This window comes from Anoplolepis gracilipes, chromosome 13 (assembly GCF_047496725.1).
Source record: "Anoplolepis gracilipes chromosome 13, ASM4749672v1, whole genome shotgun sequence".
Classification (NCBI taxonomy): domain Eukaryota; kingdom Metazoa; phylum Arthropoda; class Insecta; order Hymenoptera; family Formicidae; genus Anoplolepis; species Anoplolepis gracilipes.
In genome coordinates, this window is record NC_132982.1 from 10,467,501 (window position 1) to 10,490,000 (window position 22,500).

At 29.7% G+C, this 22,500-nt stretch overlaps 1 protein-coding gene across 3 annotated transcripts in view; it reads left to right on the forward strand.

Moving 5' to 3' along the window:
* The window catches only part of Tok (tolloid-like protein 1 tolkin), a 25,665-nt gene extending 4,249 nt beyond the window's left edge, over positions 1 to 21,416 (forward strand). The window contains exons 2-15 of one of the 3 annotated variants that reach the window (XM_072904461.1): positions 6,422 to 6,574; positions 6,961 to 7,165; positions 7,735 to 8,016; positions 12,864 to 13,250; positions 14,003 to 14,181; positions 14,604 to 14,834; positions 15,285 to 15,509; positions 15,749 to 16,216; positions 16,341 to 16,463; positions 16,596 to 16,914; positions 17,585 to 17,876; positions 18,031 to 18,244; positions 18,470 to 18,720; positions 18,873 to 21,416. In XM_072904461.1, coding sequence (XP_072760562.1) covers positions 6,422 to 6,574; positions 6,961 to 7,165; positions 7,735 to 8,016; positions 12,864 to 13,250; positions 14,003 to 14,181; positions 14,604 to 14,834; positions 15,285 to 15,509; positions 15,749 to 16,216; positions 16,341 to 16,463; positions 16,596 to 16,914; positions 17,585 to 17,876; positions 18,031 to 18,244; positions 18,470 to 18,720; positions 18,873 to 19,034 — 3,491 coding nt within the window. In that variant the 3' untranslated portion in view covers positions 19,035 to 21,416. Of the gene's footprint in view, positions 1 to 6,421; positions 6,575 to 6,960; positions 7,166 to 7,402; positions 7,612 to 7,734; positions 8,017 to 12,863; positions 13,251 to 14,002; positions 14,182 to 14,603; positions 14,835 to 15,284; positions 15,510 to 15,748; positions 16,217 to 16,340; positions 16,464 to 16,595; positions 16,915 to 17,584; positions 17,877 to 18,030; positions 18,245 to 18,469; positions 18,721 to 18,872 lie in introns of those variants that run through there. The other 2 variants (XM_072904462.1, XM_072904463.1) reach the window with 2 other exon arrangements.
* The last annotated feature ends 1,084 nt before the right edge of the window (positions 21,417 to 22,500 follow it).

Here is a 22,500-nt window from a genome sequence, read left to right on the forward strand (position 1 = left end):
TTAAGCACACCAAGAAAAATATGTGCCCTGTGCACTTATCAATTTCGTAGAAAAATTATTTGCTGCGAAATTGACGCATTAAAATCCGCGTTCGGCTCTTATTCGTCAAATTTATAGTTGCTTGTTTGTAAACATTAAGACCTTATATTATGTTCACAATATTAAAAAAGTTTAATTTTATAACAAACAACATTCAATAAGAGCAAAAATGTAAATTTTTTCAAAATTTCCAATTTTGTTGAAATTGGTTACGTGTATATATACATACGTATATGTACATACACATGTGCGCCATGCGTATAGCATCGCGTGTATATATCGCTTTCTATTAAATTTTTATCTTCACGAAACATACGTTCGTGATTTATTTTTTCTCTCTCTTTTCTTTTCTGTCATTTATATCCTCTCCCCCCCCCCTTCCCTCTTATTCCTTTGCTATTTATCTGTATAACTTTTGCCATTCATTTGTTGTCTAGCACTTTTGCTTTTATCCTAACATTGTTTCTTCCAAAATTGAGCAGCTTTAATAAAACGCATAATAATACATGTACTATATAAATATCTGTAAAAAATATAATTTACGTTATAATTTTAAGCAAGAGCGAAAAAACATTTCCATTTGGAACATTTTGGAAGCACTTGTAGCAAATATTAATGCGGTACATCGAATAGATTTTTCAGTTATTATGAATTTTGGATTATTTTACTAAAATTAAATTTTTCCCCAAAGTCATATCATTTAAATATGAAGAATAAAAAAATTATCATGTAAATAACTTGTTATATACATATATTTTATGATGTAGATACACAGAGAGAGAGAGAGAGAGAGAGAGAGAGAGAGAGAGAGAGAGAGAGAGAGAGAGAGAGAGAGATGTCTTGTAGTTGCATTCTTCGACATTTTGTTTATTTTCGTAATTGATATTAGATATCAAAACATGTTTTACGACTTAAGTTTCACACATTGTGAGGTGTAAAATTACATCTGTCTCCAATAATACTATTCGATGCACGTGCAAAGGTTCCGTGGAAGATCTCGAAATTTAATTACATTCTACGTGCATTCATTCATATATTATATTGTATATTACGAGCTTGTCTTGGCAATACATCTAAATGACAAGATACTTGACCGTAATAATGATAAAATGAAACAAATTAGCACAAATGAGAAAATTATATGTTATCATATGTTGTACTGTTGTACGAAAATATGCACTCAATATATGCAATATTGTGCAAAAATCTGATTCATACAATTAATTTATATGTTTGACATTTATATTATATTATATTATATTATATTAAAAACATAGAAATTAATGGAAAATGAAGAGTAATAAATGTAGAATTTATAATTTAGCAAGAATTTGATCAGGACGGAGAAAGTTTGCTTAAAAATTAATGTTTGCAATAATTAATGTCAAAAGTAAAACCACAGACACGTACAAATCACATTGTGCCGACAAGATTTAGCACACACACACAAACACACACACACACACACACACACGCACGCGCGCACGCACGCACGCACGCACGCACGCACAATCCTTTTTTACATCTCTACATATTTATATATACCTATGATTGAAAATATTTATTGTAAAATGTAATTATATATAAATTTAGAAGATGGACAAAGTATTTATTCACAATTCACAATAGCCGCATCATAAATCAAGTCAATCATAGTCAATCCTCGATTAAGCCGACATGTATCATGCCATTCGCCTTGCTTTCCTTGTGTTTGCTTGATTATCACGTTAAGAGATAACCCTTCAACTCTTGACACGCCTCTGGCACGCAGTTGATGCGGCTTTTTCTTTAATTCCAAATGAGAAAACGAGAATATCTTAACATTTATTTAGAACAATATTTACCGAGCAAGTTTTAGATATGGCAAATGAGATTTAATACATACAATTTACACGATATTTGTAATAATTGTAACTATCGAGCTTTGTTATACATACTTTTGGCACAAAAACATCTCTCACAAGTATTGTACATAATATAGCACAATAAATATTACAGAATTTTACTTATTGTTAGACATTTTGAAATTTATCGATAATATATCGATAATATTGCTTTTTCTATAGCTACAATTATTCCGCTGCTCGTAATTTTATTGTCTTTGTAATATGGAGAATTAAGAATTTATTTCTTTTTCTTCTATTTTTTACTCTTTAATTGTATGTTTTATATTCTTTTATTATTTACATTCATTCTTTAGAGATTTGTGACAGAAACAGTAATTATGTTTTCGTATTATTATTTGTGGAATGAACGTGAAACTACAACATTCAACCGAATCAAACTCAGGAAGTAGAAAGTGATGCAAAAGTCAGACGTGATGAGGATTTATTCCTCGGGATTAGGTCGAACACTCACCTGGAATAAAAGAAGACGAACCATCACGAAAGAGTGATGAAAAAAGATCGAAATGCGGGCCAATTCAAAGATATTTATCATTCACATTTCTTAGTTATAAATATTTCTGAATTTATTAGGAAAAATTCTTTATTTATAATTATAAATGATTGAAATGAATTTCACAAGTTTCTATTATTACAATGGAATTATCTCACTATGTATAGATAAAAATTACATTATTGTGGAATGTCGTCAATATATAATTAATTATTATTAATGTGTGTGCGTGTGCGTGTGCGGTGCGTGTGCGGTGCGTGTGCGTGTGCGTGTGCGCGCGTGTGTGTGTGTGTGTGTAAAACACTTGATAATTTGCCTTATTATTATTAACTTAAATAAAAGAAAAGAGTTTAAAATTTTTTTTAAATTTTAAGTTATATACATTAAAATGTAATCTCAAAAATGTAATAATCTATTTTTCTTTTCTGAACATTTTTACAATAATTTAGTATTGAAGGAAATGGAGGAGAAAAAGAAGATTTTCTATCAACATTAGAATTTAGACAGAATCTCAATTTTCTATTTTTTTCCTCAACTTACATCGCTCAACTATTAGACACTTGCAATTACTAGTGTTTAAGAGTTTTACTATATCTGTTTACGTTATCTTCTCAGCACAGTTGTGTTTAGTTTCTCTATTTTCCTATTATAGTTTCTTTTCATCATTTTATATTCAACGAATTAGTTAATTCTTTAAATACCAAAACACACACACACACACACACACACACACACACACATACACACACACACACACACACGCATATATATATATATATATCAATAACTATTATTATTAAAAATATTCAGAAAAAAACGAGATTATTATATTTTTAAAATTACATTTTAATGTATATATCTTAAAATAAAAAAAAATAAATTTCTCTTTTCTTTTATCTTATCTAAGCCAATAATAAAGCGAAATGTTTATCAAGTGTTTTTGATAATTTTTACTTATGCGATAGTTTCTCTCTCTCTCTCTCTCTTTCTCTCTCTCTCTCTCTCTCTCTCTCTCTCTCTCTCTCTCTCTTTCTCTCTCTCTCTCACTGGTTCTTGATATTTTTTTATCGCAGTACTTAATATCATTTAAAAATAGACAAAAAAGTTTTGGGGATGTAATTTCTGTATAATAAACTTTTCAATAATTATGATATTAAGATGTGATTAATGATAACGTTTCACGTGACAAGAACTCTTTTTTGCTATCGCGTCACAGAGATCGAAATGTAATATGTTGAATTGTCACTCAATTAATAAAAGAAAACTAACATTGATTATATTATTGAGTATAAAAAAGAAAAAAAAAATAGAAAAAAAGTAGATATAAAATTGACATCAGTAGTGTACGCAAGCGTTTAATCCGACGCGCTATAGAGACTCACTGCGATGTGCGAGAAGCTTCTCCATTCGAATCAATACAGCACATACTCATATACAAACGCACGTAATCTGTGAACATATGTATGTAATACACGCATATGTATGTAATATCGCATTATATCGAGAATTGAAGTGTTGAGAGAAACATTGGATATTCCTTATTTTTTCGGTTTGCACATCACCTACATCTTTTCGTATATTAGTTTTTTTATTTCATAAAGAATAAATCCCTTTACTAACAGCGGTGTAAAATAATTTCTCCGAAAATTTCTATGCTTTATTAATCACGTTCTCAAAATGTAAACTTTACAATTCAGTTATTTGCATATAATATTACTAATTTATATTATATTAAAGACAAATATATATATATATATATATATATATATATATAATTTTTTATCACACCTAAATATATAATGTAAAGTAATTATTATATTTCTTTCTATGTTAAATATTTCAACATGTTTTGTTTATTCAAATAGATTCCTAAGACCAAAAATACTTATTATTAATAATTGAGAAAAATAGAGCAAAAAGGAATTAAAATTAAGATATTTGAAAAAATTAAAATATTTAAACAATCATAAGAATTAGATAGAATTACTCGAATGTTGTACGGTTTTCAGTACAACATTTAAACTCATTCAATTCATTGAAAGTAGCTTTTTAGCTACTTTATTTTGTAAAATGTTCGGTTTATGTCTTTTTCTTTCTTTTTTCTCTCGTTTTTTTTCATATGTTCTTGCAAATGTCTGAATTGGAAAAGGAAATTTTTTTAGATTGATTCGAAGATTGAAACAGTTTCGACATTTTGATTGACTTTCTGTCACGATTTTGTGATGTGATGACATGGCATTTTGAGTACTCTCTCTCTTTCTCTCTTCCCCCTCTCCTCCCTCCCTCTCTCTCTCTCTCTCTCTCTCTCTCTTTCTCTCTCTTTCTCTCTTTCTGTTTAACTTCTTCAATTTAAAAAATTTTATTTTGTTGAGAAAAATATTCTGGCAAAAACTTTTTTTTTAAATGAAACAAAAACGAGGCAATTATTTACATAGTATAAAATAAATTTTTTGTAATAATTATTTTACTTTATAAAAGAAAAAAAAGATAATATTAAAATGCGCGCTTACACACATACACACACACACACCGCACGCACGTACGCACACGCACACGCACACGCACACGCACACGCACACGCACACGCATATGATTAACGATGTAAAAATATTGGATAATAAAATAAATCTGTCGAGAGAAAAGGAAACCTTTTATTAAAGATAAAAAAGAAATGTTTATTATTTATTATTTTCTGGAGGATCCATGTGATTATTTTTTGCGGACATTCGGGCGATATTCTCGTCTGAATGGGACGAAATCATCGGTTCGAAGCGGACAGAGGTTTGGCATTACGTGGTTTGTAACCGACTGCATCATGCATATATATGCATTTGCGTACGGAAGCTGTGCAGGGCCGCATCTGCAATTCTATATAGAATATGTATTGTATACATATATGTAGCAATCTTACACATTGTTATTAAAGTTCTCCCGCAATGTTTTCTATTAAAAATGCATTACTAAGATTACAAGCTGAGATTAACTGATTATTACAAAAATAATCGTAGATTTTGAAATGTGTAAAAAATTTTAACTTTAGGGATGTAAGATTTTAGAGAAAATGGTAGATATAAATGACAGAAAGTTAACTGGACATAAAAATCTCTGAAAATATCTCATAATATATATTAGAAAATTTAGAATCTTTGTATTTATTAATAATAAATCATGATGTAAGGCTCTTTAGAACTAAATAAATAAGAAAAAAATAAGGCAAATGAAAACCGGCACAGACATTATAGCACATGTTTATTTTACATTAATGTACAATAACATAATGACACTATAATCAAAAATTAAAATAAACATTTCGGTTCTTCTTAAAACTATCTTTAGCGCATTTAACGGTTAATATAAAATTATGGCTTAAGCTATTGTTGAATAATTACAGTTAATATCGATAAGTTCAGCGTAAATTTAATGCAATTTGAGCCGCAATATAATAATGATGTCAGAAAATAATGATGTGATTATGTCACATTAACGTAAAATAAGCACATGCGCTACAACGTCTGCGTCGGTTTTTATTTAATTTTTTCTCATTTATTTAAATTTTATAATTATGCTGTTATATGTATGTATATATATATATATATATATATATATATATATATATATATATACATATACATGTAATATATCTGCAAAATTAAAATTGTATATATTGCGAGTATATAAATGTGCGCATATATATGTAGCTCGATGAACCATAACTGCAGCTCTGATGCAACTCGTTGCTACGAGGCTGCATTTACGGATATGTCCTCGCGAATGCAGCGATTTCAACCTCGTTAATACCTACCGAAGTACGATGGTGTATGTGTTCGAGCGCCTAATTAATTAACCGAAACGAGCACTAACGCACGCATGCATTCATGTACGCTCGTGACATCGGAGATTGGAAGAATTCTAATTTATTACGCGCATTCAGTTTGCTAATGGAATTATATAACAATATACGTATCGTACGTACAATTAATTTCAGGCGGTTTTCTCGGTGACATTGCACTGCCAAATATAAAATATGATACAGAATGGCGCGAGCAAAAGTTAAATAAAAGCTATTTGGAAGAATTAAACAAATACAGGGAAGAAATATTAAAGGAAGGTCTTCAAATAGAAGAAGAAGGACTTACGGGTATAAGTATATTATTATATATAAATGTTTCATTATACATATATGTATAAATATGTTAAATAATCAGTGGTCAATTTTTTGTTAAAATTATTAAAATATTGAAAATATGGTTATTTTATACGATGATCTTTTTAAAATTTTAAATAATACATACATTTTTATATCCATCTCTCAAACAAATATTTGCGTACCTATTTATATAATTGTCCCTCTATATATATATATATATATATATATATATATATATATATATATATATATATATATATATCTATGTATATATATCCATGTATATATATATCTATGTATATATATCTATGTATATATATCTATGCTTATAGTACCTATATTTGACATGAGAAAATATTTATTTCATTTTATTTCAGAGATTCTTCAGTTTAAGAATGAACGTGGTGTTAATGAACAAATGCTCAATGAACATGACGATGCGATTGTTAAAAAAAAATCGGAGTCGATTATGATAGAGCGTAATCAATATAGCTTGGATGGCGAGTCGGATGATGGTTTCAGCTTTAATGATAGAAGCGATGATACTAATCCTGTCGTGAAAAACGAGGGTTTCGCATTTAGGTATTATCTCATGAATACATTCTTATTACATATTTTGCTAAACTAGAATTTAAACATTAGAATATATTTGACAAATGAAATATATTTTATATTAGATCTTTGTTTTTATTACATAAAAAGGCATATTTTACAAATAAGTTTCATGCGCGAGAAAATACCAATAATATATATATTTTAAAATATAATTATACAAGAAAAATAGAATAAAATTTGTGAATCAAATTTCAATAGACAACCGTGTATTATACATGATGAAATAATGTCACTTTGCCTGAAACTATATGTATCTTTTGAAAATATCTTATTTATGTAAACATATGCGCGTGCAAGCATAAACACAGATATTATACTTATTGTGTACTTGGATGCTTACCCTAACAGTACAAAAAATGTTTATAAAAGATCCGTAAGATGTTACAAGATGTTTGAACATGTGTGCTGTTAAGGTATATATATATATATATATATGTATGTGTGTGTGTGTGTGTGCGTGTGTGTGTATAGTTAAATATATACGTAAATAGTTTAAAACAAATTATGCTAATTGTCAATTGTACTTATATCATTAGAGTGGAATCTTCGACTCAAGCATCCAAAAAAACGTTTTTTGGACGTCAAACTCGTCGACAGATTTCGAGGACGGTATCGATATCAGAATCAGTGAAAGCTGGACACCCGACTCATGACATGCCTCTCGAATTTTCAACCTCTAGTTCAGCTTTTGTTACCGAGGCTAGTAAATATATAGGTCACGTATATACAGACAGCATCAAGGAAACATTTAATGCGCAACTTGAAATGAATACGCAAAATCCATCGAATCGACGTCGGCGACGTCACCATCGTAAAAGGTAGGAAAATTTACAAATAAAAATTTAATTAAACATATAAATTTTTGTTTAATACACAATTTAAATATAATTATTATATAAGTTGGTTTTAGATGTATTGTTTAAAAAAGTTTATCTGTATATATAACTAATTGACTCAATTAAACAACAGATTATTACATTAATAGTATATATAATTATTATATTTGTTATATATAACTGAGTCAATTAATTATAAATACAGAGGTGAGTTTATTATAAGTTACACCCCATCCCCACACACACACACACACACACACACACACACACACACACACACACACACACACACACACACACACACACACACACACACACACACACACACACACACACACACACACACACACACACATGCGCGCGCGCATTCAGAAATGCACGCGCACATAAAATATATATATATATATATATTCAAAATCCTAATTCACAAATTTTCCAAAGTTATTAGCAATATATGCCACACATAATTAATTAGCTTCTCGTGATATATGTATATATATATATATATATATATATATATATATATATATATATATATATATCACGAGAAGCTAATTAATTAAGTGTGACATATATTGCTAATAACTTTGGAAAATTTTTGAATTAGGATTTATTATAGATTTAATCAATTGAACTGATTTAAAACAATTGACACACTATAAGCTTGCATTTAGTCAGAGCAAAGAATTTAAAAAAATTGATACACATAGGTATAATTGCGATGTAACAGAAATTTTTTTTCAAAATTTCTTTAATAATAATGTTTGCGTATACAAGTCAAATTATTAATATTGTCAGAGATAAAGGCGATTTTCTACTTATTGTTAATAATATCTGTAACTTTCATGTTTTTGTTCATGACATGTATTTGTAAATAGACGTTTCTTTTTATAAACTTACTTTAATACAAAAACATATATTAGTCATTTGTTTCTTATCATGTCTTACTGATTAATCAGGCATTTTTGAAAGAGAACGTGTTTTTTTTTTATACAAAGATGTCAATCGCGTGTGCGATAATAGAAACAAGATATGTGGAACGTGAAACATCTTTTGTAGAGATATCGAATATATATATATTCGATATCAAATATATATATCAAAAGATGTTTCGCGTTCCACATGTCTTGTTATATATATATTTATATTTGTTATATATATATATATATATATATATATATATATATATATATATATTTATTTATTTATCATGATTATTTTAAATTACGTTTCATTATAAAAAAAAACTCATAATAATGTTGTAATGAAACTATCGAGTTGGGAATTTCAAAGATTTCACAGTTGATTTGTGTTCTCTACCACTGCTGGTTTCGACAATTGTATTTTTTAAAATAAATTTTCTCGAAAACGGTTGAGCGTTACACCCTATCTCTTTACTCAAGTACTCTTCTAGTTGGGTACTATACTAGAAAAAAAACCCCATTAAAATCGGTGACCCCAAGTTCGCGTCCTCTCTTTGTTAGTAATTTTATATTAGTATTTTTATATTAATATTTATACTAACATTCACAACTTATGTATACGATGTACGATTCACGGGTAAATTATTTTAAATTTACAATCAGTGACGCGTGATTAGATTGTGAGAATTTGCGATTCGCAATTTGGCATGGCTCTATTTTTTTCATTTGGCTACTGGCATTATGTAACTTCCATGTATCGCTAACGGCAGTTCTACCAGCTATCTCGCAATGCCAATAACAATGGCCGTCATCGTAAAGCTGGAAAATGGGATCCGATACTACCGTCCGGGCATTTTCAGCTCTCAAACTGCCAATAACTTGTCCGCATTGGCTACAGTGTTGCATACCGCGATGCCTGACTAGGTACACGGCTCGCGCATTATCGTACAATGTCACACGTGTGAAAGTATGATCCCTTAATTAAACGCTAAAGATGCCTTTTTATTGCACTCACATCACACACGCACACGCACACGCACACGCACACGCATACGCACTAAATTCAACTTTCTTACATTTTCAAGCCACTAATAGAATCATATTATCGACATAAACACATCGATGAAAATGATTAGATAGAGAGAGTAGATTGTAAATGTAAATATAAATAAATACGACGATTATAATAATATGGTTTGACAAAAGTTTTGATATATGTAAACAATAAATGTTCTTATTTTATTATTTAAAATATAAACTTTGAAAAAATCTATTATATATATATATATATATATATATATATATATATATATATATACGCTGCTTTTATTAATCTTTTTTGAAGCTTCCGCGGATTCACGTTCGTACATGTTTACACAGTCTAACAGCCTTTTTAGAATTTTCTAGACTTTAGAGCTTTGATGAGAAACATCACGCGATCATGTTTCATGGTATGTGATACGTAAGATGTAAATACGCGTATATATCTCATAAGCCTATTTTAAAGTTTAATCGACATCTAGTATGTTCCCCAATTTCTAACGTATCATAATTTTTTCTAATTTTCATCAATTAGCATACTACATATGTGATACATAACGTGTGTGTATATATATATATATATATATATATATATATATATATATATATATATATATCATATACAGGATGTCGGGTAATTCGTAAAAAATCTCTCGTGTACACATAGAGCGGATCAAACTTAAGCGAATCATGGTATGTATTCATGCATTCATAATAGTAACTAATGTAATAAAATACATTTTTTATTTTTATATATTTATTTATATTTTAGTATATATATATATATATATATATATATATATATATATACACACTAAAATATAAATAAATATATAAATAAAACGTGTATTTCATTACATTAGTTACTATTATGAATGCACGAATACATACCATGATTCTATATATAGATTTCGTCGTTGCGAAATGCTTTTGTTGTATTTCTGGTTATTATAAAAGGATGTAACATTTCTTAGCATTTTTTCTTTTCAAGTGCGCGTGCACGTATCGTAAAGATTCTTGAATGTCTACATTAATTGTAGTATACTACGTCGAAGCAACGGACTGGATTGTTACCCTCAGAATAACGCGGTAGTAGGCGCAACGAACTATATAGAGGAAGCACGGTAAATGTATCTCAAAACCGGATTCATTAATGCACTCTATTGTACTTCTCCTCTTCCCATAATGCTTATACGAGCATTATATCTATACGCGACCCACATGCGATAGACATGTTAATTAATTGTAACGCCCTACTGATTCAGAAACGCCTTGTCTAAGTGCTATCAGTTAGGGCTGGCTGGAAAAGTAGGCTCGAGTAACGAAGATACATCTACATCTTTGATAATTAGTGCTAATAAATGAGTGAAATAAAAATTGTAAAGCGTGCGTGCAATTTGTAATTAGCTCGAAACGCGAAGAGAAATTCTTTCAAATACCGGATGTTCTAATTTCGCTGTGTTCTCGATTGCTTGCCCAATATATGTATACCAAGAAATGCATCGAGATATGTATTTTGAAAATATTTCAAGAAAAAAAGAAAATTGGAATACGCACACGCATGTGCACGCGCACACGTACACAAATTATTTATTACTTTGCTCGTAATTTGATTTTACTTATATGCGTGCGTGCGTGAGAGTCGATGAGAATTTACGATGAGAGTTTTACGTTTATGTAGAAACAGCATCTAGTATAATATAAATAATATCATAAGGAGAAACAAATTTACATATAACTATATATTGTATTACTTACATTAATTTTTCTTTTATAGTCGTACATGTTTATTTTAGTACATTTAAAAAAATTTTTTGTCAATCATGAATGATATAAAGTAACTTAATGTTCCTAAACATTAAATTTAGCCATTTTATTCGCCGGCTACAACAGTGATTTTGTTCGCTATCATAAAGAAGTTAAGCATTTGCAATGTCTTTATTGAACTGTCCGTTCTTATTATTACTCTTTAAAATTCATTTTTTTCAATGCTTGTTGTTAAATAGAAAAAAAAGCATTTTATATTACTTTTAAAATTACATATTTTGTTAATGCATGATATTTTTTTATCGTATAAATCTTGTATCCCTTATGTATTGATAATTATGGCTTTACTTTATATCTATCTATAGTATATTCTATTACACAACGCGACTCACCCGCAAGATCTGTATATATATATATATATATATATATATATATATATATATATATATATAAATATATATATTTTATTTAACAAACTTTTGTTATTATTCCTTGGCAAGCAAAACGCACCAAGAATTAATTGAAAATACACTTTATATAATAATAATAAGTACATATATATTCGAATTATATAAATTTATTATTATTATATAAAGTGTATTTTCAATTAATTCTTGGTGCGTTTTGCTTGCCAAGGAATAATAACAAAAGTTTGTTAAATAAAATATTGCAACATACATATATGTATAATATAATTGTATATTTGTATAATGGAAATAATTAATTCAATTAATTCTTGGTGCGTTTTGCTTACCAAGGAATAATAACAAAAGTTTGTTAAATAAAATATTGCAACATACATATATATATATATATATATATATATATATATATATATATATGTATAATATAATTGTATATTTGTATAATGGAAATATAATACCATATAGATGTATGCAAGAGTGATCACGCTCAATTTTTCACATTTATATTCTGTGCAATATAAATTGTTACAAAACAAAATATAGTGCGTGCGTGCGTACATACATGTGCGTGTGCGTGTGCGTGTGCGTGTGCGTGTGTGTGTGTGTGTTTGTGTTTATAGCGCTAAAGTATAGCATAAAATAAATAAAAAAACTAGTGTATTATTATTTTTAGAATTTTAGGAAGATGTTCTCACCGTCGTTGCAATCGACAAACGCACGACCCTATTACTGACGCATCAGACGAAATCATTTCTGTACACGATCAACGTCTCCGTTCTATCGAATTCTATGATATGGATCACAAGCCAAAATACTTTGCAAACAAGTATGGGAAAAAACACTTTTTAAGCAGAATACGTCGAGCGGCTACTGCGAGGAAGGAACGAGTATGGGATCATGGCGTAATCCCCTACGAGATCGATGGAAATTTTTCTGGCGCACATAAAGCATTATTCAAACAGGCAATGAGACATTGGGAAAATTTTACTTGCGTCAAATTTGTGGAGAGGGTATCCAGAGAGCATCCTAATTATATTTTATTTACGGAAAGGCCTTGTGGGTGAGTCGCGTTGTGTAGTAGAACAATATACTCGTACTATAGATATATATTAGTAAAAATAATTTACATATAACTTGTCCTATCATCCTAGAATTCTAATTTCGAATTTTATTCAATGTTAATATATGTTTCTTTTATCCATTTTTCTTCTTTTCCTCTTTTTTATGCGTTAAATAATTTATAATAATTCATTCAAAAAATATTTTATCGACGTAGATAGATTTCTGTATATCACAACTAAAATTTAACGTCATTTTTTTGTATCTGCTAGAATGAATATTGTTTGTCACTATAGAATTCATAGCAGCGATATTCTAGTAACATCTTTGGAAAATTTGGATTGCTAAATATTAATTACAAGTATAGTTGGTCCATTCAAGATAGGCGCCGGAGAAAAATTTGCTGTCTAAATTACACTAACAGTACATGTATAAATTCTGTCTGTCATTTAAATTAAGTACAAAATATGTATGCAATATTATAGTATTTACTAATTATTTATCTACCTCAGTTAATTTTTCGCACTCGGAAAATTTTCACTCTAGTTGCAGACTATTTTCTTTTAATGTTAGATACATATTAGAGATGCGCGAAAAAATTTTTTAACGTTATTTATTTATTTATGTGATTTTAAATTCGCCAAGGAAACAAATATACATATATGTATATATGTATATATGTACAATATATATACATCGTATATCGACATGTGTTTAATAATATATGTATATGTGGCAAAATTTCCTTGATAGGTGTTGTTCTTTTGTTGGAAAAAGGGGTAATGGACCGCAAGCTATTAGCATTGGAAAAAACTGTGATAAGTTTGGTATAGTTGTACACGAGTTAGGTCACGTTGTTGGATTTTGGCACGAGCATACTCGACCGGATCGTGATCGTCATGTACAAATCATTCGCGATAACATTATGAGCGGTGAGTAATATTCTCAATTTGCTCTAAAATATATATACTGGATTTGAAATCGATAAATAATTTAAGCTAATTATTAATAATTCAATTTGAGATATTAGAGATAATATATATATATATATATATATATATATATATATATATATTTAAAATTAAGAAATCTTACCAAATTAATATTTATTGGTATAAAAAGAAGAATAAAACTTGTGTTTAACAATTAATCTTGTAAATTAATTTTTTCAAGTAAAAATTTAATCGTAAACATTTGATGCCAACAATTAAATAAATAATTTGATAATTTGATAATTTGATAAATAATTAGATTCTCCATGTTAAAGAGCCAAGAAGAAATATACATATGTAATATATGTATAAAATTCTGTTCTAAAAGATGTCTGTCTGAAAAGTACCAACATTTTTCACAGGTCAAGAGTACAATTTTAACAAATTGACAGAAGAAGAAGTGAATTCACTCGGCTTGCCCTATGATTACGACTCCATCATGCACTATGCAAAGAATACCTTTTCGAAAGGCACTTATCTGGATACAATTCTACCTATGGAAACTCATGGAAAAAAGAGACCCGAGATCGGACAAAGGATCAGACTGAGCGAAGGCGACATCGCGCAAACGAATCTTTTATATAAATGTCACAGTAAGAATTTCAATACCTAGTATCTTTTCTTTCGCTAGAATTTTGTTACAAAGAGCTCTCTCTTAAAAATTATAATATCTTTAGGAGAATTATAATAGAAATATAATCTCTCTGTCTCTCTGTCTCTCTCTCTGTCTCTCTGTCTCTCTCTCTGTCTCTCTCTCTCTCTCTCTCTCTGTCTCTCTCTCTGTCTGTCTCTCTCTCTCTCTCTCTCTCTCTCTCTCTCTCTCTCTCTCTCTCTCTCTCTCTCTCGATCGATATGACGTGCGCATACAAAATAATATATTAAGCCAAAATAAAATTAAAAATAGACATGTTAAAATTGAAACTTTATTTTGTCAATTGCATTCTTTTTCACGAGCAACTTTTTTTATATGCAAGTATTTGACTAATTTGTTGACTAATTAGTAGCTAAAAGTTTTATTCAGTTAAAAGAATCGATTTTTGCAGAATGCGGTAGAACATTTCAGGAAAACAGTGGTATTTTTGGGTCACCAAACTACCCGAACAATTCTCCATCTACCGACGGGGAACGATGCGAATGGAGAATTACCGCGACACATGGTGAACGTATCGTCTTAAACATCACGTCTCTCGATATATTCAAAAGCAATTATTGTCGTAGTGATTATCTTGAAATTCGAGATGGATATTGGCATAAAAGTCGAGTATTGGGTGAGAATCTTTTTTCAAAATAAAAGAAACTTTTGTAAATTACAGCCAACAACAATCTCGATAATGTGAGAATAGAAGTGAAAGAAAAGTAAAAGTATCGTACGTACGTACGTACGTACGTATCGTATACATTGGTTTTAAATAAATTTTGGCATACCCTCCGCGAGAAAATAGGAAAAATTGCGATTACATAATTTTTTCATAATACACTTTATCTTTACATATACATTTACATTCAGGTCGATATTGCGGCAGCGGTAAAATGCATGAGCCAATAGTGTCGAGCGGAAGTCGTATGCTGGTAACGTACGTGATGTCCAAGCAGAGTAGCCATCATCGTGGCTTCACGGCTAGTTACGAAGCTGTCTGCGGCGGTGATGTCGAATTAGACGGCATAGGCCATTTGGAATCACCAAATTATCCAGAAGAATATCAATCCAGTAAAGAGTGCGTGTGGAAACTGTCTGTACCTCAGGATTATCAAGTGGCCTTGAAGTTCCAGTCTTTTGAAATCGAGAACCATGACAATTGCGTGTACGACTACGTCGAAGTGCGTGACGGACATAACAACGATTCCCCCTTAATCGGCGTTTATTGCGGGTATAAGATACCACCAGATATAAAGTCGACGGGGAATAAGCTGCTCGTTAAGTTCGTCAGCGATGGTTCCGTGCAAAAGGCTGGCTTCTCGGCAACTTTTATGAAAGGTGTGTGTGTGCGTGTGTGTAGCATAGATATGTTAGCAATGTACAAAGATGTTATAATCGTTGATCATTTTTAACTTGTGTAAATTGTGCTCATAAATAATATGTTACTTTAACGATATTTAAGAATTCGACGAATGCGTATTAACGGATCACGGTTGCGAGCACGATTGTACCAATACGCTCGGTGGATATGAATGTTCTTGTAAAATTGGTTACGAGTTACATTCCGACGGCAAGCATTGCGAAGGCAAGATACAATAATAATCTTGAAAGCGAAACATTCCCTTCAATATAATCCGCCCTTAGCTCCGTCCGCTTAGCTTATTGTTGGATAATCTCATTGTCAGCGTAAGTAATAATATTCTATATTTTTGGACAGATGCGTGCGGTGGATTTTTCGACGATAGTAACGGCACCATCACGAGTCCGTCGTTTCCAGAAGCATATCCAGGAAATAAGAATTGCGTTTGGGAAATTATTGCCCCACCTCAATATCGCATTACATTAAATTTTACGCATTTCGATCTAGAAGGCAACAATGTATATCAAGAAGAATGCGAGTACGATTCTGTGGAGGTGGCGAGTAAGCTTGGCGATGACGTTCTCAGAAAACATGGAATATTTTGCGGCGCCCGATTACCGCCACTGATAACATCCGAAGGCAATTTTATGAGAATCACCTTCACGTCTGATAACAGGTTCAATATTTCACATGCGTTCAATAATTTTTTTTTCTTTTTAATATTTAGTTTACATTAAATTACTTATACTTTGTAAAAAAAAAAATACAAGATTAAAATTTCATCATACGCTTTGATAACATTTATTTCAGTAATTGATAGATGAAAGATAATCTTTTGTTTTCGTAAAGAAAATTCTCTTTCTCTCTCGTTTAATAAAAAAATTATCTCTCTTTTGTTTAAAAAAAAAAAATTAACATTAAATTAATTTATTATATGTGTAAATAAATTATATAAATATATATATGTATATGTATATATATATATATATATATATATATATACACGTGTGTGTGTGTGTGTGTGTGTGTGTGTGTGTGTGTGTGTGTGTGTGTGTGTGTGTGTGTGTGTGTGTGTGTGTGTGTGTGTGTGTGTGTGTGTGTGTGTGTGTGTGTGTGTGTGTGTGTGTGTGTGTGTGTGTGTAGGAATCAGAATATTAGGAAAACCTCGTTTTATGAGTTATATAATGCAGAAATGTTAAATATACATCACTTTGTAGAATTTTTACAAAGCAATTTTAAAATATTTCTACATAACATTATAATATATTAGTTATAAATGTTTGGACACATGTTAAATTGATACGATTAATACGATTGTCATTTGCGTTACGTGTTTTATTAAACAGCGTCCAAAAATCAGGCTTTGCTGCTATATTTTTTACGGATATGGACGAATGTGCCAATAACAATGGAGGGTGTCAGCACGAGTGCAAAAATACGATAGGTTCTTATCAGTGCTCTTGCCATAATGGTTTTACACTTCATGAAAATGGCCATGATTGCAAAGAAGGTGGTTGCAAATATGAGATTACCGCACCAATAGGAGTAATAAGCTCACCAAATTATCCAGATTATTATCCCGGCCGTAAGGATTGCGTTTGGCATTTTACCACAAAACCAGGTCATCGGATAAAATTGGTTTGTATTATTATCTTGTATAATGATATAGTCAGTAATTATAATATATTGTAACTTTTTTTTTTTTTTTTTTTTTATAAATAAATATTTGAAAGGGAAAAAAAGAGAAGAGACATTCAATTGAAGAAAAAAAATATGCATATCTTTTTTGCAGGTCTTTAAAGTTTTTGAAATGGAATCGCATCAAGAGTGTGCGTATGATCATATTGCTATTTACGATGGAGATTCGCCAGATAGTCTTACCTTGGGTAGATTTTGTGGTACCAAAGAACCGTATCCTATCCTTGCAACTAGCAATCAAATGTACATGGTCTTTAAAAGTGATGCTTCCGTGCAAAGAAGAGGATTTTCTGCGACCCATAGCACAGGTAAATTTTTCGATAAAATGGTATCGTAATGAATTTTAAAACTCCAAAAACTCTAATTTAAAAATGTCCCTGTAATAATATTGAATTTGGAGATTCTGAAATATAAATAAAAGCTTCATTCTTCTTTGATTTTTAATGTAATTGATATATGATAAATTGCACACGCTCACGCGCACGCACACGCATGTACTCTAAAATATAATATACTTTAATACATGCTTACAGCTTGCGGTGGTCATCTTATGGCAACGGATAGAGTAAAGCACTTATATTCTCATGCTAAATATGGTTATCATAATTATGATCACAGAACTGATTGCGATTGGATAATAGAAGCACCACTTGGCAAAAATGTTCATTTATCTTTTCTTTCATTCCAACTCGAATATGAAACCGAATGTGGATATGATTTTGTTGAAGTATTCTCCGGTTTAGACGCATCCAGTCCGCCATATGGGCGATTTTGTGGTAATTCCGTAAGTGTTTTTTGCTCACTAATCAAACATTTTTAACAATAATATACATCGTATTATGATGTTATATATGTAACATAACGAACATAATGAACATAATTATGTACGCGCATATAAAAAAAATTATACAAATTTCGATCATCATTATCTTATAGAATACCACGGATTTTATTTCTATGAACGAGGCGTTGCTGGTAAGGTTCAGAACGGATGAAACAATTTCGAGCAAAGGTTTTATAGCTATATTTGTAGCAATCGATCGACAGGACAGTGAAGAAAATTTCGGTGGTGAAGATGACGAAGACCAGAATCTTTGATTTTTAGTTGGATCGTCTAATTAATTAAAATGAGTGTTACTTCTGAATTTACTGTTTTTGCGAAAAGTACTAGATTTACTACACAATATTACACGTATATTTTTCTATATACATTAGATAACATTTCCATCAATGTGTTAAAAAACACGTTGGTTGAAAAAAATATTACATCGAGAATAAAATGTCAGCCTGATCGAAGCTTGAAATAAATCTGTCTCATGTAATGATCTAATGTGATTATTAGAGATAAATGTCAAATAACATTTATCATAGTATGCGGTTATTATCTAAATATGTATGTATATCACGCGATGACGCACACATCGCATTTTATAAAATATCTAAATCTCGGAACGGATACGTCGATTTGTGTGTGTGTGTGCGCGTGTGCGCGTGTGCGCGTGTGTGCGTGTGTGCGTGTGTGTAGGGTTATTTCTCGAGCCATATTAAAATAACAGATAAATATATATTATAAAAATATACAACACGACAATTGTGAAAGTTTGACAATTGTCGCGATAATTAATGATATTTTTTAGTTTTTCGCTTGTGCCTGACGGTCTAAATTACTAAATTAATATAAGAAAAATAAAGAGCAAAATATTCTATCAAGTAATAATTCATATAAATCTACAAGCTTCTTTACAGTACATTTAGCAACAAATTAATGAATTTTACTTAAGCTTAATTAACGAAACAAATAAATATATAATTGTGGAATTAAGTATGTAAACAATTTTATATATATATATATATATATATATATTTATCGTATTTAGTAAACAAATATTTTATTTGTCCTCACAATAAAGATTATATTATTTACAAATTTTTCGCCGACAGAAATAGAATATAATTAACATGGCCTAAATCACACGGCCCAATTACGTGCCATATACATATAGTAAAACTTTTAAATTTATCTTTGTTATCTTTGGTATCTTCCTACATGTATATTTTTACGAACATTAATCACGTCTTCTCTATGTTATATAATAGGTAGAACAGATAACGGCAGACACGGATAATATAGTTAGTTTAAGTGTAAAGCTATTTGCACTAAAGAGCAAACGAATAAGCAAAAGAGAGAAGGAAAGAGAGAGAGCGAAAATAATTAATTTTTGTTTTTCAAAAATTTTCTGTTTTTATTTTCTCAGAGTCAAAATGATTTCAATAGTTGGAATACATTTCATTATAATTAACATTACGTTTTGAATCATAGAATAGAAACAAATATTGATTATAGCTAAAAGATAAAGACAAAAGCGTGGCGTCATTTGAGGGCCATAGCACATTTACCGTGACACTTGTACCTACAATTACAGTTTGTAAAAGATCAGTACGGTAAAATGTTTTTAAATTTGGCTTTATCAATTGTTATCTACCCTTCATATTGTATAACAAACATTTATAGGTTGCTCATTTTTTTTTCTATTATACTACGACGATCCGCCCGATGACGGCGTACGCATAATAATAATTTGTATCGGGTTGCTTATAGTAGAAATATTAATCTTAATTTGCACACATAAGATTACAGCTTCGTGCGTGTATCTGCATTTACGCAAATACGTACATAGCAATTAGGCAACCGTCGCGTTGCGGTCAAATTATTCATAAAGTTTTTCTTTTTTTCGCTTCTCTCGCCTTATGTATGGTTTAAATTAACGGAACTTTATTATATCGAGTGCAATTAATATATCAAAGAGAAGATAATTTTTTTTTCTCCTTGATATTGTTCTCATAAGGGACAAACACTGCCTAAACGACAGTAATATATTAATATTTCACCTTTTAAGAATGAAACGATTAAATTATAAAAAGAATTGAGATTTTACGCATTATAATAATGGCATTTTGTAATATTGCGCGGCCCATCAATGCTAATTTATAATCTTGCATTTAATTATCATTGCTTCTAATGCTATTACGATGTGCAAGTATATATATATATATATATATATATTTAAATATTTATATATTTATATGTGCGCGTGCACGCGTATACAAAAAATTTGATTAGATTCATAAAAGAAATAATGCACCGTATCGTAATACAATAATGAAAGCCAATAGTATTTCGTAGATATTTTAATGTTTTCAAATAGAAGTTATTGCGAAAAAGTACAATATCATACAATTTTTAAATACTTGAAAAAATACATATGTAATGTAAATAATTTTATATATGTATGTGTGTGAATATATGCGCGTACGTATATGTACATGTCGTTTGCGATAAAGTATTCGAAATACATTCCAACGTACGCTTATTGTATAATACATGAATATAAAGTTAATTACAGATAATATCATTTTATATGTAGCAGCAACATTAATAATTTGTAGCATATTGAATTATTAAATAAATATTGAAATGTTTACATTGTTTATTCTTTCATTTTAATAAATTAATAAATCTTTACGCGATTTAAGCGATGCTTCTTTTTTACTACTAGATAAATAAACCATCCTGCTATGATGGTAGAGTGACTGGCAATTTTGGGCGTTTATGTGTTATCAATTCCTCAACCTAATATTTACTATAACTTTGATAGGTTAAATTTTATTGAAAACTTGTTGAAAAAATCAATAATATAGTGTTTAAAATTTAGTAACTCAATCAAAACGAAAATAAAATAATACAAAGTAAGACTCTGATAAATGTATAAACTAATATGCTAATAAAACTAATAAGAGCCACGTATAGTAATTATAACGCAAAAAAAAAGTCTATATGATAATTAAAATATATTTAATATACGTTTCGATTCCCTTTCGACTCATCCTCAGTAACTCTTACATAAAAATACAAAATACAAATTATATACATATATAATACGGGAAAAGTCCTAAATATTGAATTAAAAATATAAATATGTATATGACAACTGTGGATCTGAATGATCCCCTGAATCTCAAAAATATTGTATGTACATAACATTTATAGATATTCATAAAGAAGGGTGTGTGAAGTTAGCACTCCGAAATGCAATTTTCATAGTTATGATTAGAGTTGTAGCTTCTTCTTAAAGAGTTTAAAAATTCTTTATAAAAAATAAAAAGAGTTCCGTCGATTAACGGTTTTAAATTAAAAAAAAAAAATTTTGAAAGTTTTTTCGTAAATTTAATTTTTGTATTAGGAGATTAAGGATTACAACCAGGCGCAATCTTTAAGTCTCTTCGAGACCTATCTTCTCGCAAAAGAACGTTTCTCCAGGACAGATAGTTTTCAAGTTATGAATTTTCTTCTATATTTTGTTTTTAATAAATTTAATTTTTGTTTTCAAAGATTAAAGATTCTAACTAGGTGCGATAATTAGGTTTCGAAGAGACCTATTTTATCCCAGAAGGACGTTTCTTCAGGTTAGGTTATGGCTTTCCCCGAATTTTGATTTCTTTTTTATTTTATTTTTCGAAATTTAGCCACCCAAAACATATTTTGGACCATATTTGACCCGTCCCC